This window comes from Taurulus bubalis (genome assembly GCF_910589615.1).
Source record: "Taurulus bubalis genome assembly, chromosome: 9".
Classification (NCBI taxonomy): domain Eukaryota; kingdom Metazoa; phylum Chordata; class Actinopteri; order Perciformes; family Cottidae; genus Taurulus; species Taurulus bubalis.
The window spans coordinates 19,525,799-19,549,530 of record NC_136597.1 but is presented as its reverse complement, the minus strand read 5'-3'; the positions used below and the strand labels follow the sequence as shown (position 1 = coordinate 19,549,530).

The following is a 23,732-nucleotide window of genomic DNA, read 5'->3' as shown; positions in this document are numbered from 1 at the left end:
CGCATGAAAAAGAGAAAACTCCCTTCTAGAGGTGAATGAATCTCGGTGTCACATTTGTATGGTACCCCACTTCCACAAGGGAAGGGAAAAAACACTAGATGGAAAGTTGTGTTAGTTACTTAAGAAAATGACAACTAATTTATGAAAGCCTTCAAGATTATTAATAAGGGCAACTTTTGCTAGATTGTGTCAAAAAAATAAATCTGGCTGAGGTTCATCCTCCTCATGCATAACCTTGCTTTGACTTTTTACCTTTCTGAGAAAGTGCTGCAACACACCTGATCCAAAATCAATAGCCTCTGATCAATAGTACTGAAGACTTGATGGTTTATGATTGTATGATTTGTTTATTAGAAAGCCATGTGCTAACTTTAGAAGTCATCAGGTCATGCTGATCAAAACAAGTCAATAATAATGGATTCTTCCACTATAATAAACCATCAGGTTGTACAGGTACAGGTATACAATATGTTTTACATCTGGCATTATTTATTAACAATTAATTAAGCATTTAGTTGCGGCCCAAACCCTTTTTATAAAATATTAGAAAAGGTACAAATGACATGAAATTGAGAATAAGACAAAACAATTGTTTAACTATTTGCCATAGTTATTAATGTATAAGAGGCAATAACAATGAGAGCGATGAAAGTGAAAAACCATTAAGTAATTTCTCATGACCTTTTAAGACTGAACGTGAGGACGGCTTTAGTTGCAAGCTTGTGGAAGTGAGAGGATTAGTTTACCAGACAGAACAATGCAGCTGGAGTACTGCTGTCTTTTAATCTGCTGTCTGTTAATCAGTTACAGAGCTATTGAGTTACATTATTAAGTTCCCCGATGCCACCGTTAGTGACCGATTTATGGCCAGTATTGTCGAAATGGACTCAATAAAAAAGTGAATTTTAGACTTCAGATGATAAATTGACTGTTTCATATTCTCACTCCCCAACAGCTCACAACTTCACCCCCGCCAGTTTCTCCATTTCATCCAACAGCGGCAGTAATCCAGGTAAACCATGGAGCTGAAGCTTTATGTTAATGGTGGCCACAGTGTCTGTGTGGCCATGCGGCCTCAGCTGGATGTGATTTGTGTCCAGATTGGATCATCCAGCCCAAGCCGCCCTCCTGTGATGAGCCTCAGCAGATCAGTTTGTGTCAGTGGGTGTTGGAGCGACTCCAGGCGGCCAGAAGTCCAGAGTGTGTGGCTGCATTTGGTCTAAACATGTTTGTCAAATCAGGGGTTACATTACACAATTTCGTATCCAATAGGCTTCTAAGGATGACAATGTTGGTCGATCTGTCGGTCCAGATTGAAATATGTCAAATTATAATTGGACGGATTGACATTGAATTCTCTGACTTTTCCAGTGGCACCATCATCAGTGTGCCATTTGTGGTTTTGATTGAAATGTCTTAACAACCACTTGATGGATTGAAATCGCAATCGTGTCACCACTCAAATTGAATTGTAATAACTTTGGCTAAATATCAGCATATTAGCCCTGTCATTGTGGGCATATGGGATGCTGATGTGAGCATTTAGTTCAATGAAAAGTTCTAGCTACTGGCTTTGTAGACTATTTTATATTTTTAATGAGTTTCGCCCAGTTTTGCAGAACAATGTTTTTCCTACTAAATTTGACATTCGACCATCTGTTATTGAAACTTGTAGATGCTTCATTTTGCCATGTAACTCCTCACGAATACTAAATGAGAGATCAGTCATTTAAGCATAAAAGTTTACCTCCTCTCTGCGTAGAAAACTGCAAAAAGCTGTACAGGACCTGAGCAAGTCCCTAATACTCCGTCACTACGGCGATGCAAAGACCCAACTGAAGGACAGGAGAGTGAGAATAAGCCAACCTGCTACTTTAGTCAATGGGATGCCCCGGATCCCAGAAGTGAAGCAGCAGGATCCAGAACGGAGGAAACTACACTACAAGATGGAAGACGGCTCCTCGTTCATATAGTACCCTACTCGCATCCTTTTTATTCACAAACATTTCAATTCTCGAAGTTCCTCCCAGAAGCGGAGGACATATGGATAACGTGTCGCTGCAGCTGACCTTTTGTCCTTTGACTCTGCTCTCTCAGCTACCCGTCTGGTTGTATCGCAGTATGCCAGAGCCACTCAGGCCGGCCCTGTGGAGGCTTCTATACCAACGTGTTCAGCGACAGCAAGTGTCCCGCTGTTCTGGCGACTGTCACAGCGTCTGGGCACGGCGCTGTGACACATCCTCTCAGGTGAGCTCAGTGTTGATATGTATGAGCGTGTTTAACACACAGCAGTATGCCAAAGCAACTCAGGTCTGCCCCGTGGAGGTCAACTTTAGGGGTGTCTGAAATCGCATGACAAGATTCTTCCATCTTCTTTCACTACTGTTACAAGTAGGAAGGCTATATCATTGTTTCGAGGTTCAAGTCTTAATTAGGGGGGGTCAGGCCCCTGTAATTGGAACCCTGATGACAGCTTTAATGATGTGTAAAATGTTCCTCCAGCTCTGCCATTACAGCAGTGTGGGACCAGGCCGGTGGATTCATACGTGAACATCATGGGAACATAACTAAGGAATGGAGCTGGCATTCTTCACTGAAAGAGAAGATTGTACAGGTGAAGCCACAATGCTGTAGTTAGACTAACACAACCTTTTTTTCAACCAATGACATGCTTACTGTTATAAAACAAATCCATGTTCTTTGAGCAATATACAGACAGAGTCAGTAACAGGTTACATATAGAGACCAGGGCGGAAGTAATCACCAGTCAAGAAATATATTCAGTGACAAGGGTAAGACAAGGGGGTAATCATCTGGAGAGAACCTGCCATGTGAGATAATTGTGAGACGTGCATATGGGAAATGTCACATTTAGGGGAAACAAAACAGGGCATGTGAGGTATGACGCATGACCTACTGATGAACGAACACTAACTGCCTCTGACAGGGCCATGACAGGTTTTATAACAGGGTACACTGTGTCGATTAGATAACCAGGGATGCATTCATCACAGTTTATGAGTGCTTATCATACTGATAGCTATTTATTGTCTCCATTTTATAGAAACCTGTGAATGTGTTTTGGTCTCCTCTAGTTATCAGATGTAATCTCTGTGAGGCTGCTCAGTGGCACGTCTGCGGTGCTCAGCTTCAGGTGTAATAACGAAAGCGTTCAACTTCCCCTTTTGGCTCTGTCCAACATTAACCAATCACAGGAAACGGTGAGATTACCAAGTAAAATGAGAGGACAAAAAGTATTAGATTTATGATCATTAAAATCATTAAAGTCTACTCTGAATTGACAGGCGTGTTTGCAGACTGAAGCAATGTTTACTTCTGATTATGCTCAAGACCTCCTGCTGTTGAGGAAGACAGAATACCCTGCTGTGATCCTAGGGAGCAAGATGAAACTGTTGCCAACACCCGTAAGATACTTTTTATCACCATATGAAGGCATGACATACATTTATGGACTCAATACCGAATATCAAAAGAACAGCCCACCGAGTCCCTTTGTATAAAAGAGCTCGCAAAATGCCTTTTGTTGTTCTATATCATATACTCTACCATGCAAGTAATGATGGAACGTCTACTCTGAATTGACAGACGTGTTTGCAGACTGAAGGAACGTCTACTTCTGATTCTGCTCAAGACCTCCTGTTGGTGAGGAATATGTTTCTATATGTTTTATCACCATATGAAGGCATGACATACATTTATGGACTCAATACCGAATATCAAAAGAACAGCCCAGGCTAAAACAATATGTCACAACAATACCTTTTGAATAGGCCGTTACCGAGTCCCTTTGTATAAAACAGGTCGCAAAATGCCTTTTGTTGTTCTATATCATATACTCTACCATGCAAGTGATGATGGAACCTCTACTCTGAATTGACAAACGTATTTGCAGACGGAAGGAACGTCTACTTCTGATTCTGCTCAAGACCTCCTGCTGGTGAGTAATATGTTTCTATATGTTTTATCACCATATGAAGGCATGACATACATTTATGGACTCAATACCGAATATCAAAAGAACAGCCCAGGCTAAAACAATATGTCACAACAATACCTTTTGAATAGGCCGTTACCGAGTCCCTTTGTATAAAACAGCTCGCAAAATGCCTTTTGTTTATCTATATATCATAAAATCTACCATGCAAGTAATGATGGAACGTCTACTCTGAATTGACAGACGTGTTTGCAGACTGAAGGAACGTCTACTTCTGATTCTGCTCAAGACCTCCTGTTGGTGAGGAATATGTTTCTATATGTTTTACTGTGTTGATTGTTGTTTGTCGAATGTAGGCACCACCCACCAAGACAACTTCCTCGTATGTGTAACATACCTAGCAAATAAATGGCTCTGATTCTGATTCTGAAGACAGAACCCCCTGCTGAGATCCTAGGGAGCAAGACGGACCTGCTCCCAACAACTGTAAGTGACGTTTCATCACCATATGAAGGCATGACATACATTTATGGACTCAATACCAAATATCAAAAGAACAGCCCAGGCTAAAACAATACCTTTGAAGAGGCCTTCACTGACTCCCTTTGTATAAAACAGCTTACAAAATGCCTTTTGTTGTTCTATATCATATAATCTACAATGCACTAATGATGCAGGTGTCTGTGTGCTCCCTGGAGGTCCTCCAGATGGTCCGAGAGGTGGAGGGGTCGAAGGAGCCGTTAGCACAGTGGAGAAGAAGAGGGCATGTTAGCAGGGAGCTGAAGCGGCTTCAGCAGAGAGTCCGAAACACCCTGTACGACTGGATGGATTATTACCACGTGGCCATCGGTACGTACGTGTGCGCATGGCCGTCTGAGAAGTCCAGCTTTCCTGAAATGTGCATTGTGTGTTCACGCTTCCCAGCTGGGATGTACTGAACATTTTGAGGTATTAAAGTGTGCCTTTCAAAACAAAACAAAAGTAACTTTGAGCCAATCTGACCCAGAAAGGTTGTTTCAGAGTGATTCAGTGAATCAAAACAGTTACAGTATCACATCATCCTGCAAACTCAACATTATTGAATAGTTCTGTCAGGATCTTGTTCACGGTCTGTGTGCATTTCTGAATGACCTCCTCCTCTCCTTCAGGTATCAAGTGTCCTGACTTGGAGCGGATGGCAGATACCCCACGGAGGACCAGGCTGAGGAGAGAGGTACAGGCAGCCGCTCTGCCCTCTCTGAACCCACCTGAGCGGGCAGATGCTAAACCAGTCCGGCCTGAGGAGGACAAGACTGAGTTACTGGAACTACGCAGCCATCTGTCAGCACCAGAGGAAAAACCTCTGGCCTCCTCCGTCAAGCTGCCAAGGTGTCACTCTACCTACCTACCTACCTACCTACCTAGCTACCTACCAACTACCTATCCAGAAGCCAGTAATTGTTTTAGTAGTAAAATACACATATTGTTTATTGATCAGTTTCAAGTTCTTCAGCTCTGCTAGACTTTGCACAGATGTATTATGCAATATATAACATTTCACTGTCTATACATTTATGTTGCCAGGACCCCAAAAAAGCGAACAAGGAAGGAGCCCCATCTCATACGGATAGGACCCCTTCGAATTAATGGCAACTTCCAACTTGAGTAAGACCCACTTGCATTACTGACAGATTCAAGGGATATTTACTGCAGTTTATAAGAGCAAGAGTATATTTACGATGCTTCACTATCACCCCTTCACTATCACCCCTGCCAGTTCAGTGATTATTCCAAGCAGTGCAGATTTGCAGCCCTCTGCTATCACCCGCTGTCCGGCCCCACCGGACACCCTCACAGTGTGCCCTGCTCTGCTGAGAGCTGCCCTGTTGGGGGAGGGGGGGCGCAGGCGCTGCTGCTGCAGCACTGCACTGATGCCAGTGGTCACGGACCTGGAGTACGATGCCTTCGTGGTGGGCCAGCCGCCACACAGTCAACAGATCCTGGTGGTGTGCACAACTCCGCTGCGCCGACCCGTCAAAACCCGTGTGCTGTCCCACCAGGACGTCCTGGAGCAGCTTTACAGGAGGATGAACAAGCACAGAACCATGCCCTGCACTCAGGTGTGAACGTGTCTTATGAGGCAAAATATCCAAAACACAATATGTGGCAATTTCTATTTTTTTATCACCTTTTATATCCAGTATGTAAACCAGGCATCATTACAGTCTCTGATTCGAAGTGTTTGCATCATTTGTTTCTCATCACTGGAGGTAAAATAGCATCCAAATTACATAATCAGCAAGTATGCTAAATGTGTACTTAGATATATACAGCTTTGCACAGACTACAAAACAAAGGGTCCGTGAAAGCCAAACTACAGTCAGCAGGATATTGCACAGAATGTATTTCTGCAAACTTAGTAACGGGTTTCTTAAAAATCTAGTGCCAGATGGATTCATTTCGCCTGGTGAGGTATGAGGTGTATACCGGGAGGCCCAGCTGTGGAGGGGAGAACAACGTGCTGCTGCAGCAGCGGCACAACGCTGCTCCTGGAATGGCCCTGGTCAGTAAACCCACTGCAGGCTCGAGTAAAGGCTGCAGGCTCTGCTCGGTGCAGGACTTCATGGTTCCCACTGGGTGGCAGCAGCAGTGCTCGCCTTAAGCAGAGGAGGCGATATGAAAGGGATGGGGTGAGACTGTGGTAAGGTGCTGTCTTTTCCAAGAAACCCGGCCATTTATTATAAAATTACTATAGGCTAGTAAGCGGTGAGGGGTTCTTAATTACAAAAGGCTTGGTCTAATTTTTTGCCCAAAGTCATGACAGATGCTCCACTGATTTTTGCTGTGAGATGAAAATGTCTCTATTAGTCCATAAATCAAACAGACATCCTCATCTTACTCACATTGTATACACACACTGTAGGATCCTCTGTTGTGAAATATAAAAATATCCACATGAATGATCTCCATTTCTACACATCTAGAGTGAATTATCTGTGTTTTTGAGATAGATGTACATCAGAGGGAAGCTGCTGTTTGTGGGCCACACATTCAGTGGACACAGCTGCTCTGTCAGGAACCTTGAGAAGCAAATCTCCAAAACCAGAGGAGACTACAGATCAGGCCTCAGCCTCTCTTCGGACTACAAGTTCAGGTACTACTACACCATACAGTGTGAATCCGATGTACTGGAACCTGAATCATAGCTGTAATGTAGTGTGAATGTAACGGGATTCAACTTAAAACAGTTGTCAGTGATCATTGGGAAATTTAAAGCATATTCAAGGTGAAACGTTTCATTAAAATACACTTAAGTAATTCATAATTTGATTTAATGAAGTTTACTTCTTCTAATATGTTCATCAGTGGTGGAAGAAGTAGCGGTACCGCACTATTAATTACTCCATTACAAGTAAAAGCATTCAAATCTTAACTAATTTAAAAGTATGAAAGTATTAGGAACAAAATGTTCTTCAAGTATCAAAAGTAAAAGTACTCATTTGGCAGAATGGCCCCTGTCAGTTTTCTATCATTGGATCAGTATTAATTACGTATAAATATGCAAGCAATACTTCAATTTTGTAGTTGGTTGAGGTGAAGCTAATTATATCTGCGTTATGTACTTCTGGGTAGTTTAATAAAGTAGTTATGTTAGTAAAGTATGAAATACCCTAAAATATTCAATACTCAAGTAAAGTACAAGTATCTCAAAATGGTTTGTTTTACTTTCCACCACAAGTGTTCCTGGTTTTCTGTTATTTTTGCAGTGATACAGTTAACACACCTGCAGTCACAGATGCACACGGTTCACAGGATGCAGCACTAAAAGGAGCACTGACTGCTTCAGTGGAAGAGGAAAAGGTCAATGAGAGGTTTGTAACTGAATTCATATTTTGTATAACTACCTGCAAACTCCTGACATGTAATTTGAACACATACATGTTCTTTAATTCATGTGACGTGTTTGCATACTTGTTTACTGCTAATACAGTGCTAATAATGATTCACCTGCCTGATGTCTTCTTCCTGCACAGAAAAAACAATCAACTTCCTGGTGTGTCAAAACGGCCGAGAGACTTTTTTACCAAACCACAGAAGACTCCAGCACTCAGCCGTGTTCCTGTGATCACACACTGAATATGCTGCGGTGACGGGTTTCTATCCACATCGGTCCACTCATGGTTATTAAAAAGTCTCCAAACTGCATCAACTGTGGGTTAATACTTTTAGTTTAATGTGCAATCAAACTGTAATGCCGCTTTTTTATTTAAAATGCAATTTAGAGTCACAAATGTGTTTCTGAAATGCAAATTTTATTTTCAACTTTTAGGCTTAACACTTAACAGGCAACTCTTAGAGGCATTTTAGGCATCTCAGGATCTTGACAAGCTGCCATTCATGTCCCTCCCAGAGCGGTTCCCTGTAAGAATGACTGATTAATGAGCCCGGTGACAAAGTAACAGCATAATGAAAGCACCAACCATAAATACTGTTTTTTTGGTTTTACTTCCTCAACTATACATTAAATATAGCTTACAAAGCATCAGCTGCCTCCCACTCATATTTCTAGTCCCTTAATAAGACGAGTGGTGATAATATTAGCAACGATGATGATGTATGTGGAAATTGTGTGGGAGGAAATTCCCATGTAATGATGAGCAAATCCTAATGCAATTATGTAGACATATTCATTGGACAGAGGAGAGTGTGTACGACAATCCTTCAAAGTTTCACTTTTGACTTTACAACCACGAACCTTTTTTGTTGTTGTTGACCGATCTGGCAACCTGTGGCCCCCGAGCACCCCTAGTGGATTGTTTCAGGAAACAAAGAGGAAGCTCTAAGCCCGTCGGTGCGGCTGCGATGAGAATGGACCGTGTGCTGCAGGATGTGTTGCTCTAACTAAAGCGGTGAAAATGTCGATTTTTAGCAGATGATTTATTTGGCATCGACGGCTTGCGATGGATCCGGACGCCAACGATGGTTACTGATTGTTGAGCATTGACAAAACAGAAGCGAAGTGAGTGAAGCCATGATGAACTCAGGTAAGTGACGGAAACTCGATGATTGCTCTGCTCAAACGTTTGTTAGTGACTGCGCCGCCACTAAGGACCAAACCTATTAAAACAAACAGGAAGTGCAATGCCGACAGAACCGTGTGTTTATTTATGTTTGTTTATTTTATTTCTTCGGGACAATTCAGATACATTGTTACACAGGCAGAAGCAGTGCAACAGAAGTCATGTTTTTTTTTTATTATACTGTAGGGCGTCTCGCTAAAGCTACTCTACTACGTCTGTATCCGTATTGCTTTTAAATGTAGAGGTTGATGCAGCGAATCAAATATATGAACGTAAAACACATCAGAAGACAGATTGTGTGTATTTGCATATATGTATTGGACAGGTAAGTGACTGGCAATCATGTGATTTATTTTTTATTTTTAGAAAAGTATTCTCAGGGCTTGTGACACATCCCAAAAAAATTCATGAGGGTTTTCGTAGACTTGTAGATGTGTTTGTGTCAAACCTGTGGCTTGTTGAATCAGGAAATATGTGCTGAGGGAAGAAAATGTTTTTCCCTCTTGCCAGCAGGTCAGTGTTGTTGTTTTGCTCACCACAGAAAGTTTAAAAGACAGAAGTACCAGGTTGCATGACTCGTTGTCAGTCCCTGCATCCCCTCCACCATTTATCTGCCACTCTTCGTGTACCATCTGCTCCTCCACCTCCTCCTCCTCCTCTGTCTGTTGACACGCACCGTGAGCCGGATTACTGGGCTGTTGTGTGTTTTGAGTGGCAAACATAAGCCATGTGATATTTGAACCCCCTGGAGAGGTAGTTTAGTACTTTACAGCAGTTTTGCACTAAGCTGTCACTAGGTTAGGATCAGTGTGACAGAGTTAAAGAGTCAACCGTCATTAGGGCAACATCTGTCAGACGAGTGAAAATGCATCAAATATACCATCTGGATATTCAGAATGAGATTTTCATTGTGTCACATTAGAGCCATAATCTTTTTTGATGCCTTTCAGATTTGAATCTGTTTCCTAGCAAGAGGCTGTCATTCAGAGGAGAAAACTTTGCATAATATCCTAAGTGCATATCTCTTGTTTTTCTGTCCTCAGGCATGCAAAAGCCACCGGTGGCCCCAAAACCAAAGCTGGTCCAGTCCCAGAGGCCGAGGCCGTCTCCCTCAACCCCCCGAAGAAACCCCCTCGCACTTCCATCTCCTGGCACACCGAGGAAGGTCAAACCATTACTGGCCCCCAAACCCTGCCTCTCTAAACTCTCCACTGCTGTAGAATCCAAACCGCACGCTTCAAAGAGCTTGCTCCAAACATCTGCAACAGAAACACCACACACCAACGGCCTTCTTAACTCCCAAAATGGAATACAGCAAGAGAACAAAAAACCAGATTGGGATTATATTATTCCTATTTGTCTGTGTAGCCAGGAACACTGCATGTGCATCAGGAACTCATCAGCAAACAGAAGGCTTCCTCCTCCATCTCGAGCAACTCCGGACAACAGAGGAGAGAAAACAGACAATGCTAAATGCAAAGTGATGAACACGTCCACCAATACTCGCCTCACAAATCATAAACATCTTCAAGAATCGTTAACTTTAGATAAACGTCTCAACACTGACATCAACACTTGCAGTCCTGAGGTGACTGTTCGGCCGTCCTTTCCTCACAGAACATGGAGCGATGAGGCAAACGGTAACATAACAACTCAGAGTGCACCTGGGCGCGGACCAGAGGAAGATGCTCTTCGCTCAGAGCAGATATCTTGTGTCTCCCAGCCCACACCAGTCCCAGCAGTGTCTAGGAAGCCCATCCCTGTCCCTGTACCACGGAAACCCAGGACCGCTTGGCTGGCCCATCAGGAAAAGGTGGAGGAGGAGGGTGGAGAGATCGTAAGCCAGGAAGGGAGGGAAATGAACGTCAAAGAGGTGAAGGTGTCACCAGAGGGGAAAGGTAACGCATCACTGTCTGTCAGTGTGATAGTTGGGGAAAAGCTGCCTATATTTCTGTCTGCGAGAAAAACCTGCGCTCAGCCAGCTCCTCCGCCCATGAAAAAGCCTTTACTGTCTGCACCTGAGAAAGCAGCAATCTCTGCTCCATACACTCCCCCGCAGGATGTGGAGGAGGAAGACCTGGGTTGGGACAGCAGCATCCAGGAGATGGAGGTATCGGTTGATAAGGAGGATGACGAGGTAGATGACGAGGTGGAGAAGGAAGGAACGCTTGACGAGGAGGCAGTCTACAGTGACTTCACACAAAGTCCTCCCTCCAGGAGTTCGCTCAATCACCCGGAGCTGAGCCAGCCACCTGCAGTAACTGTGGCAGCGGAGGACGAGGCGGTCAAGGTGGCTCCCAAGAAGCCCCAGAGAAACAGCGGCCCGATGGCACAGATGCAGAGGAAGGAGTCTTCTGAGGAGAAAGAAGAGTGTAAACCAGGGGATGATAAGAAAAGTCAGGGCCCTCCTAGACAGGATCGTGTTTTGAAGGACAGAGTGATGAGGGAGCTGCCTTTGCCTCCGGTCGAGAAAACGCACAGAAAAATCTTAACAGTAGGAATCATGAAGCCTACTCGGTCCAGCCTGGGCAAACAGAAAGCCAAGTCCTTCTCTGGCGCTGACGTCCTTCGCTCCGACGGACAGAAGAGGAACTCTTTCCGGAAACTGCTGGACTTGAAGCTCTCTGTGAAGATGCTTCCCAAGCTGATAGCGAAAGGAGGCCAGAGCTCAGACTGCACTGCGAATGACGTTGGACAAAATGTGGACAGGGACCAAGACAGATGTCAGAACCTCCACAAGAATCCCGTGGCTCAGCGTAAATTCTCCTGCCAGCTGATTGGAGTAGAGCAAAGCGTGGACGGAGACGATTTATCTTCTGGAACAGAACAAGACGTTTACTATGAGAACGTGCCTCACTACGAGGAGATATCAGACTACATAAATGTGCATGTAGGAGGCGCAGTTGCATCTCCTCGGACCTCCATCTCACAGCCCGCAGATTGGCAGTATGATGATGAGGGCATTTATGAGGAGCAGGAGCCGTATATGTCCTTTGAGAAAACCACTGCACAGCAACAGTGTCCGACGCCAACAGACGACGACAGGTAGATTGTGAGGGCTTTCGTTTCATGTCTCTTTGTCCTCACGTCTGTGATTTGCCTTGTCTTCTGAAAGGAGTGCATTAAACCATATAGGCTTCACAAAAACATTAATCTGTAAAATATCTATTTAATTACGGAAAGTGTTTGTCATTTGTAAAAAAAAGAAAAAGAAAAGGGGAAGGACACAGAAGCATGGCACACTGTGTCCTTTGTTGCAGATTCCTGTCAGGGAAGTTTGACAAGTGTAATGACACGCGTGCCGTCAGGTGTGGGTTTGGATTGCACATACCTATTTTTTTTAAATATCTTCATGACCTAAATAGTTTTTAAAGAAAACCCGAACCCGTGTGTGTGTGTGTGTGTGTGTGTGTGTGTGTGTGTGTGTGTGTGTGTGTGTGTGTGTGTGTGTGTGTGTGTGTGTGTGTGTGTGCTTTAGTTCAAAAGCAGTTTTGAACTAAATACTCTAAGCCTTTTTAAATAAGGCACATATTCAGTATTTTCTAGCCACACCTTTGTCATCATGGCAAAAAGTACAGAAGTGTCACAACAATGCAAGATGCAATAACGAAACTTTAGAGTTGTGTAGTTGAGATCAAAATGAAGATATGAGCATGATGACGGGTCTGGTCTGAGCAAGGGTGTCGGAAGTAAGGAGGTAGGAAGTTGGGAAGGCACCGTAGCCATGGACTCTAGTTTGCTCAGGTTTTCAGAGATCTGTTGCTGGGATTTTTGCCTCCACTTGATTACAATGGAGTTGATTGAGTTCCATTTGTGAAAGATTTATAAATGCTCAAAATAAAAAAAAGTAATGTGCTGATTGACAAAAACTCATTGGAAGGTGAGAAAATGTGTTTTGAAGTGAACCGATTCTCACACCACATGCACGATCCTGAGCTTGACGCTCAATTAGCTCGATTAGCTCAATTGAACTTAGCATGTGTACATTCTGGGTAGTAATGTTTCTAATTATCCCTTTATACAGGGAACTCACATTTTGTGTCGTGAACGACAAGTGAAAAAAAATCGGATTACAGTTTGTGTAACTGTGCGCTCGGCATTGCACAGCTTAGTGTTTCGCCCCTGTTTAGCTCCAACTGTGCAACAATCACATGTCAAAAATACATTGAGCAGCTCACAAACGGAGACCAGCTCAATGCAACAGCTATTGTAAACGTACCACAGTGTGAAGGACTCAGACTACGGCTTATTTGGTTTTGCTGCTCAGCCTTGGCCTGTTTCTTTCTCTGCAGTTTTGTTCAGGGAGGAGCCGTTGTTGCACATGCAGCACTCCCTTCGGGAATTGTGGCATTTTAGATATGTAGTTTCTTTTTGCTGCTACTCCCCCATTAGCTGTTCAAATGTTGTCATTTTAAAACGTGTGTGTGTGGGATGAATAGTGGTTTGCAGTTCTTCTGTTTCTGTTGGACAAGTCTAGCATCATGTGAGCGTGTTGATGGTTATCATTAAATGTTTCTTTTTTCCAGCTTAGTCAAGTGTTCCCATTTCCTGTGTGCCCTTTGTTTCATGACTCCCACTTGATCAGAGCAGGAAATGTTTGACTCGACTGACAGATTATGTGCTGACGAAGGTGTTTTTTCTTACAAACCTTGTCTCTTTCTTCCTCTTCTATAGATAGCAAGCTCTCTTTCTTGTACTTTTTTTGGTACTAATCATGCAGCACGTGAATGATGTGGTCATCATGTGCTGCATTCAGGTTTTTTTAATAAAGGTCTTTTTAGTGTGGTTCGTTCATTCTCCTCTGACCCTAACATCCCACCCCTGTTGACAGAAGCTCCGTCGATGAGGAGGTGACCGCCCTGGATGATGGGCCCTCGGATGAGGAGATCTTGGCCAACACCTCAGAGGACGATAGCAGCTCCACCTCGAGTAAAGGAGACCCTGAGCAGCCAGAGGAGAGTCCGGTGAGAAGCCGACAGATGTATGAATTCAGTCCCTGGAGGTGCTCAGAAATACTTCCTGGACTTTTATACGCAATATTATGATGCACAGCGTGTATGAGTAGTTTTGCCGTGAACGACACAGTGATTTATTATAGTGCATTGTAATTCTAAGTCTGTGTTTTTTGCACCTTTTGTTTGATGCAGAGTACACTGAAGAAGAGCAAGATCCACCACATCGCCACAGAAATTATGAGCTCTGAGAGTGTGTAAGAGTCTTCATTTGTTTTTCTTTAAGTGTAGGTTAATTCAAATTATGAGCTAAAACATTTGTTAACTAACATTGAGAGGTGTTAAGCCATGAGGGTGGTTTGGTTTTTAAGGTAGCACCACCGATTCAATTCTATTTATCCCCACTGTATTAGGGAGAGATGTATACCTCAAAATCTTGGCAAATAATACAAAATGATCAGCCACCACTAGATTATTTTGATTTACTTTTTATAATCAATCATAACTTAACTTTCACATTCTGTGTTTTTTTTTAAGGTTTGTTGATGTCCTGAAGCTGCTTCATGTCGTAAGTTGTAACGCACATCAACCTCAAACAAGACTTGTGTTTTCTGTGATAAAATGAGGCGGCTGTTTTAGAGTTGTGAAGTGGGAGGAGAATTCTGTCTTTACTAAAATCATGCATCAAAAGATATTTTAAGTGTGATAAAATTCTGAATTGAAGTTTACATTTTGAAATTGTTTTTGTATATTTGCAAAGCCAGCTAAATTAAAAATGATTAATAAGAGTACAGAAACTGACCACATGGAAAATGGTGTTCATTAAAGGCAGCTAAACACCATTAATATTGAACAAATGATAATATATATATTCAATAAATCTACCATCTTTATCTAAACTTATGAAGCGAGCCACACGTTATGGTGTTGAGAACGTTTTACTTTGACTCTGTATATGTTTTATCTGGTGCTAGTCTACAGTGTGAGCCCACATTCTCCATATGCGTTTGATTATGCTGGCCACAGGGCACACCCCGTGCAGGATAAGTCCTCACTCCCTTCAGTCTCGACCGCTCAGCTCGCATTCCTTGCGGTTTCCCCCGGCTTTTTGATAATAGTGGGATCTGACGGTAACACCATACACTTCTTCGACTTGTTTTTCATGTTGGGATATTGTCAGATATTTAATTTATAACCAAAACAAGCCAACGGAATTATATGATGATCAGGTTTCTGTGCTGTAACTCCCTCAAAAGTATGTTTGAGAATATGAGTGTTTGTATTGTCAGATCCGTGCAACTCTAAGCAACTTTGAACTATTGTTCTCTTGTAATCTTACAACAGAAACCCTCTACTGTGCAGCCAAGTTGCTTTGCATGTCATATCAAATGTAGAGTAAATAAATACATGAAGGACCACAATCCCACATCCACACTCTCTCAGACAAAAAACAAACAAAGACAGTTTATTAAAATGTTTGATCTTTTACGCAATTTAAACACAGCCACAATAATTGCTCGTGTTAGCCATGAATCAGATGCAGACGAGCCTAAAGAGGAACCAGCACAAGTTGTATTGTGTAGCAACTGACGGGGATTATACATATCTAATACCTAGAGGGGCGACATGCAACCAAATGTAATGCTGGTTTCTCTTAGCATTAACTATATAATTGTAGTTTCTGAATTAAAGTGAATTAAAGCCTCACAGCAAGAGGGGCCGGGGTTCGGATCCCAGTCTGGGCGGTCCTTCTGTGTGGAGTCTGCATGTTCTCCCCATGTCAGCTTCCTCCCACAGTCCAAAGACATGCAGCTCAGGTTAATTGGACTCTAAATTGAGCGTAGGTGTGAATGGTGTCTGTCTATATACTGCATGTGCCCTGCGATAGACTGGCGACTTGTCCATGGTGTACCCTGCCTTCGCCCAATGACAGCTGGGATCAGCTCCAGCAAACCTGCGACCTTAAACAGGATAAGCGGTTCGGATAATGGATGGATGGATGAATTAAAACTACTTTTGGGACGTGGGTAAAGCAAGACCACAGGGAGAGTGTCTTCTGGATAACCACTTTAATGACTGAACACTGATAACTACACAAAACGTCCCCTCCTAATCATATCACTCCGCTAACCTTTAACCATTACTAAAATGACAGACAAGGTGCGGCATTTTATGCAGTACCTTGTCGGACAGAAGGAACAGAATCAAATATATAAATGTAGTCACCATTAATTCATTCATGTACATTATTTCAATAAATCAGAGAAGGTCATCTTCAAAGCAAATCTTCAAAACATTGTATTTCACCTAATTTAACGTGTGTGCCTGTGTTCACAGTGTTGGTTTACCTCAAAGTCTTTTCTGGTATTTTCACATTTTATTTCGCAAAAAAAAGGATGTTTGGAGATGCAAAGGTCTCGAAACAAGATTGTCGTGGGACTGAGTCACAAACAATGACTCGTCACTGCAGAGCACAGACAGGAAATACTTTGGTCTCTGCAGACTGTAGAGGAATGGAGTCCAGTAATGAGGATCAGTCATACCAAGTTCAAAAGAATGTAGAGGTGACTTGTTATTTGTTTATTCTCCATCTGTGCCAGGCACGCTGATTGATGATAACCCCATATGCAAATGTGTGGTGCGTTTTTTATCGAAGTTACAAGCTCAGCGGTATCAAAGGTACTGCAGTGCTCTTTGTACTGTCGATGCCTCTCTCCGGGAACAGAAAGATAAGAAAAGGCTTGATTTTTTTGTTTTTTGTTTTTTGTTTTTTTACTTGATTCAAATGAATGATCAGCTTTCAAAGGGCTTCACAAACTACATTTAAAGAATCATTTCAATTCACATAGAAGTGTGTAACCGTTTTGAAGTAAAAACCACAGCTTCTTTTCCTCCCTTTTGTTGTCTACTTAAATATTATAAAAATAACATATTCGCTTGCTGCTGATTCAGTCACGTCTACATTGTGATCTATTCTTATCTTGTGAATCATTCAGATTTATTTTTTTATAATTCCTTGCCAAATCTTTTTCCACATGACGCATCATCTTCTCTGTCAGATCACCCGTTAACCACAGCAGCTCTCTACTGGGTGCTCAGTCTGCAAGCAGTTTCATTTTCCATGTGTCCTCATAAACCATCAAAAAACTCCACATCATCAGAAAAGGAAGCAGAGACAGCACCCTCAGGCTCTCTTGTTCTCCTTTTCTTTTTTGGTTTGGATTCATGAAATGCTGGAAATTCAAAAATGCTAAGTGTGATTCAGGTGTATGTGTTGGTCATGGGTCAGCACTCTTTATCTTTTCCACTGAAGATTTCTGGAGCTTATCTGTTTTATGGGAGCATATTACATGATCTGCAGAGCAGACTGTTTTATAACCTTTTATGTTTCTTCTATAGTACTTCAGTGAGATTCACCTCTGGGTTTTCCCCCTGAGTGCCTGAGTTCCTGTATTTGACCATCTGACTCTTGATCTGTCTGGCTCTGATCCACAGGACTTCCGTGACGCCGTGTCCACAGCGTCTCGTCAGAGTGGGAAGCCTGTGATCGAGGAGCGTCTTCTCAACCAGATTCTGTACTACCTCCCGCAGCTCTACGAACTCAACGAAGACCTGCTGAGAGAGCTGAAGCAGAGAGTAGCCAAATGGTACAAAAGAATCCTGAAAAACACCTACAAGATATGGCTAAAGGTGTATGAAAACACCTGTCCCATAAATGTGTTTTGGTCTGGGGATAGTCAACATAGTTGCATTCAAGAGGAAGCTTAACATTATTGAATAAAATGATATGTCATTGATATGTCATGATATGATATATATAACAATGTCACTATGATTTTGGATATTGTAATATGGCATTAGTGTTGTCTTTTCCTGGGTTCAAATTACATTACATTACAGTAAAGTGACGTCATTTTCTGAACTTACCAGACATAGTCTGTATACTGTATATGTGTACATATATCATTATTACAGGAATACAGCTTAGTTACAGATGCATTCACTTCAAAGTGGCCCAGCGTCTAGTTTGATCTCATTCTACTTTATTCCATGTCAAGGGATGAGAATGCGCAGCTAGCAGACATTTTCCTGAAGAAAGGGCCCTATCTGAAGATGTACTCCACATACATCCGCGAGTTTGACAAGAATGTAGCTCTACTGGAAGAGCAGAGCAAGAGGAACCCGGCATTCGGCGCAGTGGTTCGGGAATTCGAGGTAACGAGGCTTGCCTGACCTGTTTTCCCCGTCAGAGGGGGCGTGTCTGTTGGGTCACTGAGGTTTCATTGTTAATGCTTGTGTATGTGAGGTTGTTCCTGAAACTTGTGTTATCTGTAATATGTGTCTTTTTTTTCCATCTAAGGCTAATCCACGCTGTGCCAACTTGGCTCTGAAGCATTACCTGCTGAAGCCTGTTCAGAGGATTCCTCAGTATCGGCTGTTGCTCACAGGTACATCCTCATCTTCAGAACATTAATTGCTCATCACTATCATTCACAATGTATGTTTATTTAAAGTTGAGCTTTATTTCATTACAAAAATCCCTTAATTGTTGTAGTTATGGACTCCTCAATGCTGCATGTCAGACCAACCTGTAATGTCTCATTGTTGGCATCCTGCTGCCCTCTGGTGTCCAGAAAAAGAAAATAGTTTGGAATTTGCTCCTACAATCCCCGTAAAATAAGATTTTTGAAGTGCGGCCCAAATCAGATTTGGTGACATAACACAAGCTTTAACATGAGTGAGCTTAGTGTTTCAGGAGTCTAATGGATGAGGCTCGCTCCCTCGGGAGCAAAATGTGAAGAATGTTCCTCACGTCGCTCTTGTATAATTGTATTATGTGAGCACCTGCGGACCTTTTCATCCAGGATTTTAATCTCGGATTACGTTTCAGGAATTTGCTGTACAACACTGAGCACTTGTAAACTAGTGAACAAAGTAGTGTCTACGGTTGAACCTCTCTTATTGTGTTTCAGACTATCTAAAAAACCTGTCTGAAGACTCACTTGATTACAAGGACACACAAGGTAAACCAACAACGGTCTTTGAACATCGGTATACTGTTAACTTAACCGCATGGTGAAATGTGTCTGTCCTGTATGTGATGTACACTTTTTCATATTTCTATCCTCTCAGCTGCTCTTGAAATCGTGAAAGAGGTGGCCAATCATGCCAACGACATCATGAAACAAGGGGTGAGAACCAACAAGAAATCAGTCGTATTTAATAACGTGTTAATACAATGCTGATGTCCACTTTGTTTCTCTCAGGATAACTTCCAGAAGCTGATCCAGGTGCAGTGCAGCCTTAACGGTCACCATGAGATAGTCCAACCTGGACGGGTAGGGCCATAAAGATTTTTTTGTTTTTGATTTTGTGTGTTGCTCTTTTTATATATAAACCATTTGTAGATAAACCTACATTATTTTGTTACAGTAATAAGATTGTTACAATTTTTTAAGCTCGTCTCATTTACATCGATCCCCCAAAGCCCTCATCCATAAATATTCACACATTGTTTTCAGACAAGGTAACAAGATGAAGAAAGTTAAGAACACACGTTGAGGCCCATTTAGTAGCTGCTCTGGAGCTTTCGGCTATATCACATGATCTTCCTCAGCAGATTTTGCCCAGTCTCCATCTGCTGAGGAAGATTTAACACCCTCATACTTTTACTTTGCGTATTTATCTATGTATGTATCTGTATTCTCTTTTTTATAATATTTGTATTATATTTTAAAAAAGCCTCCTGTGGACAGGTGTTGGAAATTAGCATTCGCTATATACACTCAACACAGTGCATCTGTTTTTTCCTTTGTGCATAGCTGTGTGCTAGGAATGCTAATGCCATTGTGATGTCCACATCAAATAAATAAAGTCAAAGTCAGTTGTCATGAAATAGATCATGTTTATATTTATTTATACTTATTCTACTTGCAGTACTTCTAGGTTGTTTTGGCTTAAAAGTTAAGAGTTAGAGTTCAGGCTTCACTTTGAAAGAAGCAGTTTACAGAACAATCTCACCTCAAGGTTAAAAATTAACTCAAAACTCATTGATTTCACCAATTGATCAAATGTATGAATGAATGAATGTTGTGTATTAAATGTTTACTGATACTATATTACCAGTTGTTACACTTTAAGCCATAAAATGTAGGTCTTGAAGTAATTACTATAATTTCCTGCAAGTATCATTAGCAAAACGACTACAGTATTTTTATCATGCTTTTTTTAAACCTAATATAGTGCTTCATTTTAACACCGACATTTTTCAGCTCAGGAGTCCAAAAATAGCCGTCATGGTTTAATGTGATCTTGTGATATTGTTATGCTCCAGATCTTCCTGAAAGAGGGCACCCTGAAAAAGCTGTCGAGGAAGGGCATGCAGCCCCGGACGTTCTTCCTGGTACAGTGAAAGAAAACATCTCTTCCTCCTCTAATATAATTTGTACACATTATCATGGTAATACTGCAATGAGACAATCTACTGCACACGCTCTTACCTTCAGTTAGAAAGTGTGTCCTGTGTAGCTGGTTTTGTTTTTCAGCAAAGGCATTCTTTTCTAAGTGAGGCGTTATATATTCATAGATTCTTGTATCTATCAGAACTACTGTCCTCTTAAACTGCTGTAAAGCTCCTGAGGGAGTTTAGATCAGAGACTATTTGATTGTCCTGAGATTAAGGCTCAAAGAGGACCGAGCCTTTTGATCATATGACCTCAAACTTGGTAACGGCTCATATCAACGCATTATGGCGCCTAATAAAGCCAAACATATTTAAATTAATTTGTGTTGACCAGTATTTCCGAGCTACTCTGTGGTGTATTTAAAACGACAGAAATGGCAATAGGTAAATGATGTTTGTTTGTCTCCTTTTAGTTTAACGACACATTGCTGTATACCACTCCTGTCCAGTCGGGCCAGTACAAGTTCAACAACCTGTTTTCTCTGGCTGGGATGAAGGTGAGAACTTCACTCTTTATTCCTTTGCACTCTTCATCTTTTCATATATATATATATATATATATATATATATATATGTATATATATATATATATATATATAAAATGATCTCAGGATATGTTCTTTGCTGCCATCACTGCTCACAATGAAATAATTGCAGGTTAGCAAACCAAGCCAAGAGGCCTACCAGAATGAGCTGAACATTGAGAGCGTGGAGCGCTCCTTCATTCTCTCAGCAAGGTAATGATCAGGAACAAAAGATATTCTCTTGATAATTTAAGAACATGTGTTGTTTCATAACCGTCATCCTCTGTTTTTCCGCGCAGTGCATAGGTCTGTAGATACTGTGTAGGCGTGTAGTCACACTGTTTTCTCTCTACAGTTCAGCCTCAGAGCGAGACGAATGGCTTGAGGCCATCTCCACGGCGATCAGTGACTACACTAAGAAGAAGATCAGCTTTATATCTGGCAAACCTCCAGAAGAGGTAAAAAACACAATTTAAAGTGAACCTCATACACCTTTTGTTTGCAGTGTGTACTCTGTTATAGTAATGAATACAAAGTACATTTTGTAGTGTGTGTATATGAGCAATGAGAGTTAAGTCTTGCATGTTTTTATCTTCAGGTAGAGCTGGGAGACTGTGGTGATGGTGCTCATTTGGGATCCAAAGCCCCGATATGGATCCCTGACCCACGGACCACCATGTGTATGATCTGCACCTGTGAGTTCACCATAACATGGAGGCGACATCACTGCCGTGCATGTGGAAAGGTAAGAAAGAAAAAGTCTCTCCCATCAAAAACAAATCATCAAAAAATGAGAGATGCAAAATAAGATGGCTTACACAACTGCACATGTTATAAAATAAGGAAGAAAAAAACAAACATATTTAATGCTTTATCATCCCATCAGGTGGTGTGCCAGTCATGTTCCTCCAACAAATGCTGTCTTGAATACCTAAAGAACCAGTTAGCACGAGTGTGTGACCAGTGTTTTCCTGTTCTTCAGCTACAGAAAAGTAAGTTTTGCTTCCTTCTAACATTGTTTGCGATATGATCAAAATAATCTGTCATCCTAATTTCACAAAACATGACTGTCCAAACATAATGGTCAACGGCATTGTGTTTGTTGCAGCAGTTGATGGTAGTTAATGATTGCATTAGACATATGAATATTTAACACAAAATGTGGTTTATCTCTTTCTTTTATTTTCTTTTTACAGTTTTTGCATTGAGATTACTATACTATATATATTTTGGGAGTTATGCATGACTGTTTTTTTTCTTTTTTATTAAAACATTGTTTTCTCTCAAACCCCCTGCACTACCCCAAAGTACTCATAGGGGCACTAGCACCCCATTAGAGAAACACTGTATTAAATCAAACAACTGCATGTTCCACATTTTTGTGCATCAGGTGAACGAGCACGCTCAGCAGCTGTATCCCCTGGAAACAGAGCAACCTTTGCTTTTTCCAGGAAGCAGAAGAAGATTCCCGCAGCACTCAAAGAGGTGCTGATTGTTTTGCCGTGATCAAGACCCACTGTTGGTGATAACGACCTGATATCTCATCAGATGTTTTATTTTTCTAGGTGACGGCAAGCACAGACAACTCCTCCATGAGTGGGTATCTGCAGAGATTAAAGCGCAATAAGAAGCAAGGGAAGAGGCTGTGGTTCGTTATCAAAGACAAAGTCCTGTATACATACGCTGCAAGTGAGGTAAGATCTCCTTCTTGCATCAGTGAAAGCCCAGTGTCATGTTATAATTTAACCAATCGGGATTGATTTCATGTCCATCTAACATCACTCTTGTATCGTCTCTTTCTGCAGGACGTTGCAGCCTTAGAGAGTCAGCCCCTGTTAGGGTTTATGTTAAAAGTTGATTCATCACAGAAGTTACAGTTTAAGCTTTACCACAAAAACACACTTCACTACATTTATAAAGCCGACGACCTCCAAACAGCACAGAGGTAAGGTACAAAGAAGGGTGCTACTTATTGTTGCATAAAGTGACAGCAATGATGATACAAATAATTATACCTTTTTTTTTTTTTTTTAACAGATGGATCGACTCATTTAAAGACGCCACGGTGCTTTAATATTGTGTGTGTGTGTGTGTGTGTGTGTGTGGCTGATCAACATACTGTTTTACCTCAGTGCTCTCTGAAAAAGCATCTGGAGACACCATAATAGTTGCACTGAAATAAAATCCAAATATAGTATTTTATTGCTCGTATCAGTGTAGTTACCTTTTTATATAGTTTTAAAGTGTGGGAATTAGCCGTTAGTTTTGTATATTAAATTACATTTTTTTAATTCATGCAGTTTTGGCTGCAGTTTAAGAATAATATGCCCAAATCATCTGTAGCTATTTTAGACCTTTTTTTGTTACATTTCCATGTTTTTTAGTAACCAGTTTGCATCTCTGCAGCACAGATCTGTTTAATATAAGCTTATCATCAATAGATTTGTAATGAATAATGTCATAATTTTTTTTTATAACATTAATTTTTAGAGGTCAAAACAAATAACATTTACTGTTTTTTGTAGTCTGAGAATGATCACTTTATGTCACACCAGTGTGTGTCTTGTTGTAGAACACACAAAGTGCACTCACGCTTATGTTGGAAACCTCCCCCTTACATCACTAACGTTTTCTGTAACTCTGAGTCTAACTTAGGAGTCTTAATGGTGTATCAGAGTATTTCCACTGTTTGGATATTAACTGCACAACAATGGGTAATGCACTTAAGTAACTCAACCGGCTGTATATATTATGTGCCTACACACATCTGATGTGAAT

General features: G+C 41.5%; 1 protein-coding gene across 1 annotated transcript; it reads left to right on the top strand.

The window, feature by feature from the left end:
- Positions 1-8,896: 8,896 nt before the first annotated feature.
- On the top strand, positions 8,897-23,732 carry LOC306741996 (FYVE, RhoGEF and PH domain-containing protein 6-like). The gene is made up of 21 exons (XM_079224337.1): positions 8,897-8,979; positions 10,059-12,060; positions 13,847-13,979; positions 14,163-14,224; positions 14,505-14,535; positions 17,463-17,614; positions 18,026-18,182; positions 18,328-18,415; positions 18,941-18,991; positions 19,101-19,159; positions 19,235-19,306; positions 20,302-20,370; positions 20,844-20,927; positions 21,088-21,167; positions 21,310-21,412; positions 21,553-21,699; positions 21,841-21,946; positions 22,345-22,439; positions 22,520-22,648; positions 22,760-22,899; positions 22,992-23,732. Exons 1-21 carry the CDS (start codon positions 8,967-8,969, stop codon positions 23,026-23,028), a joined length of 3,810 nt encoding a protein of 1,269 aa, XP_079080463.1. The 5' UTR covers positions 8,897-8,966; the 3' UTR covers positions 23,029-23,732.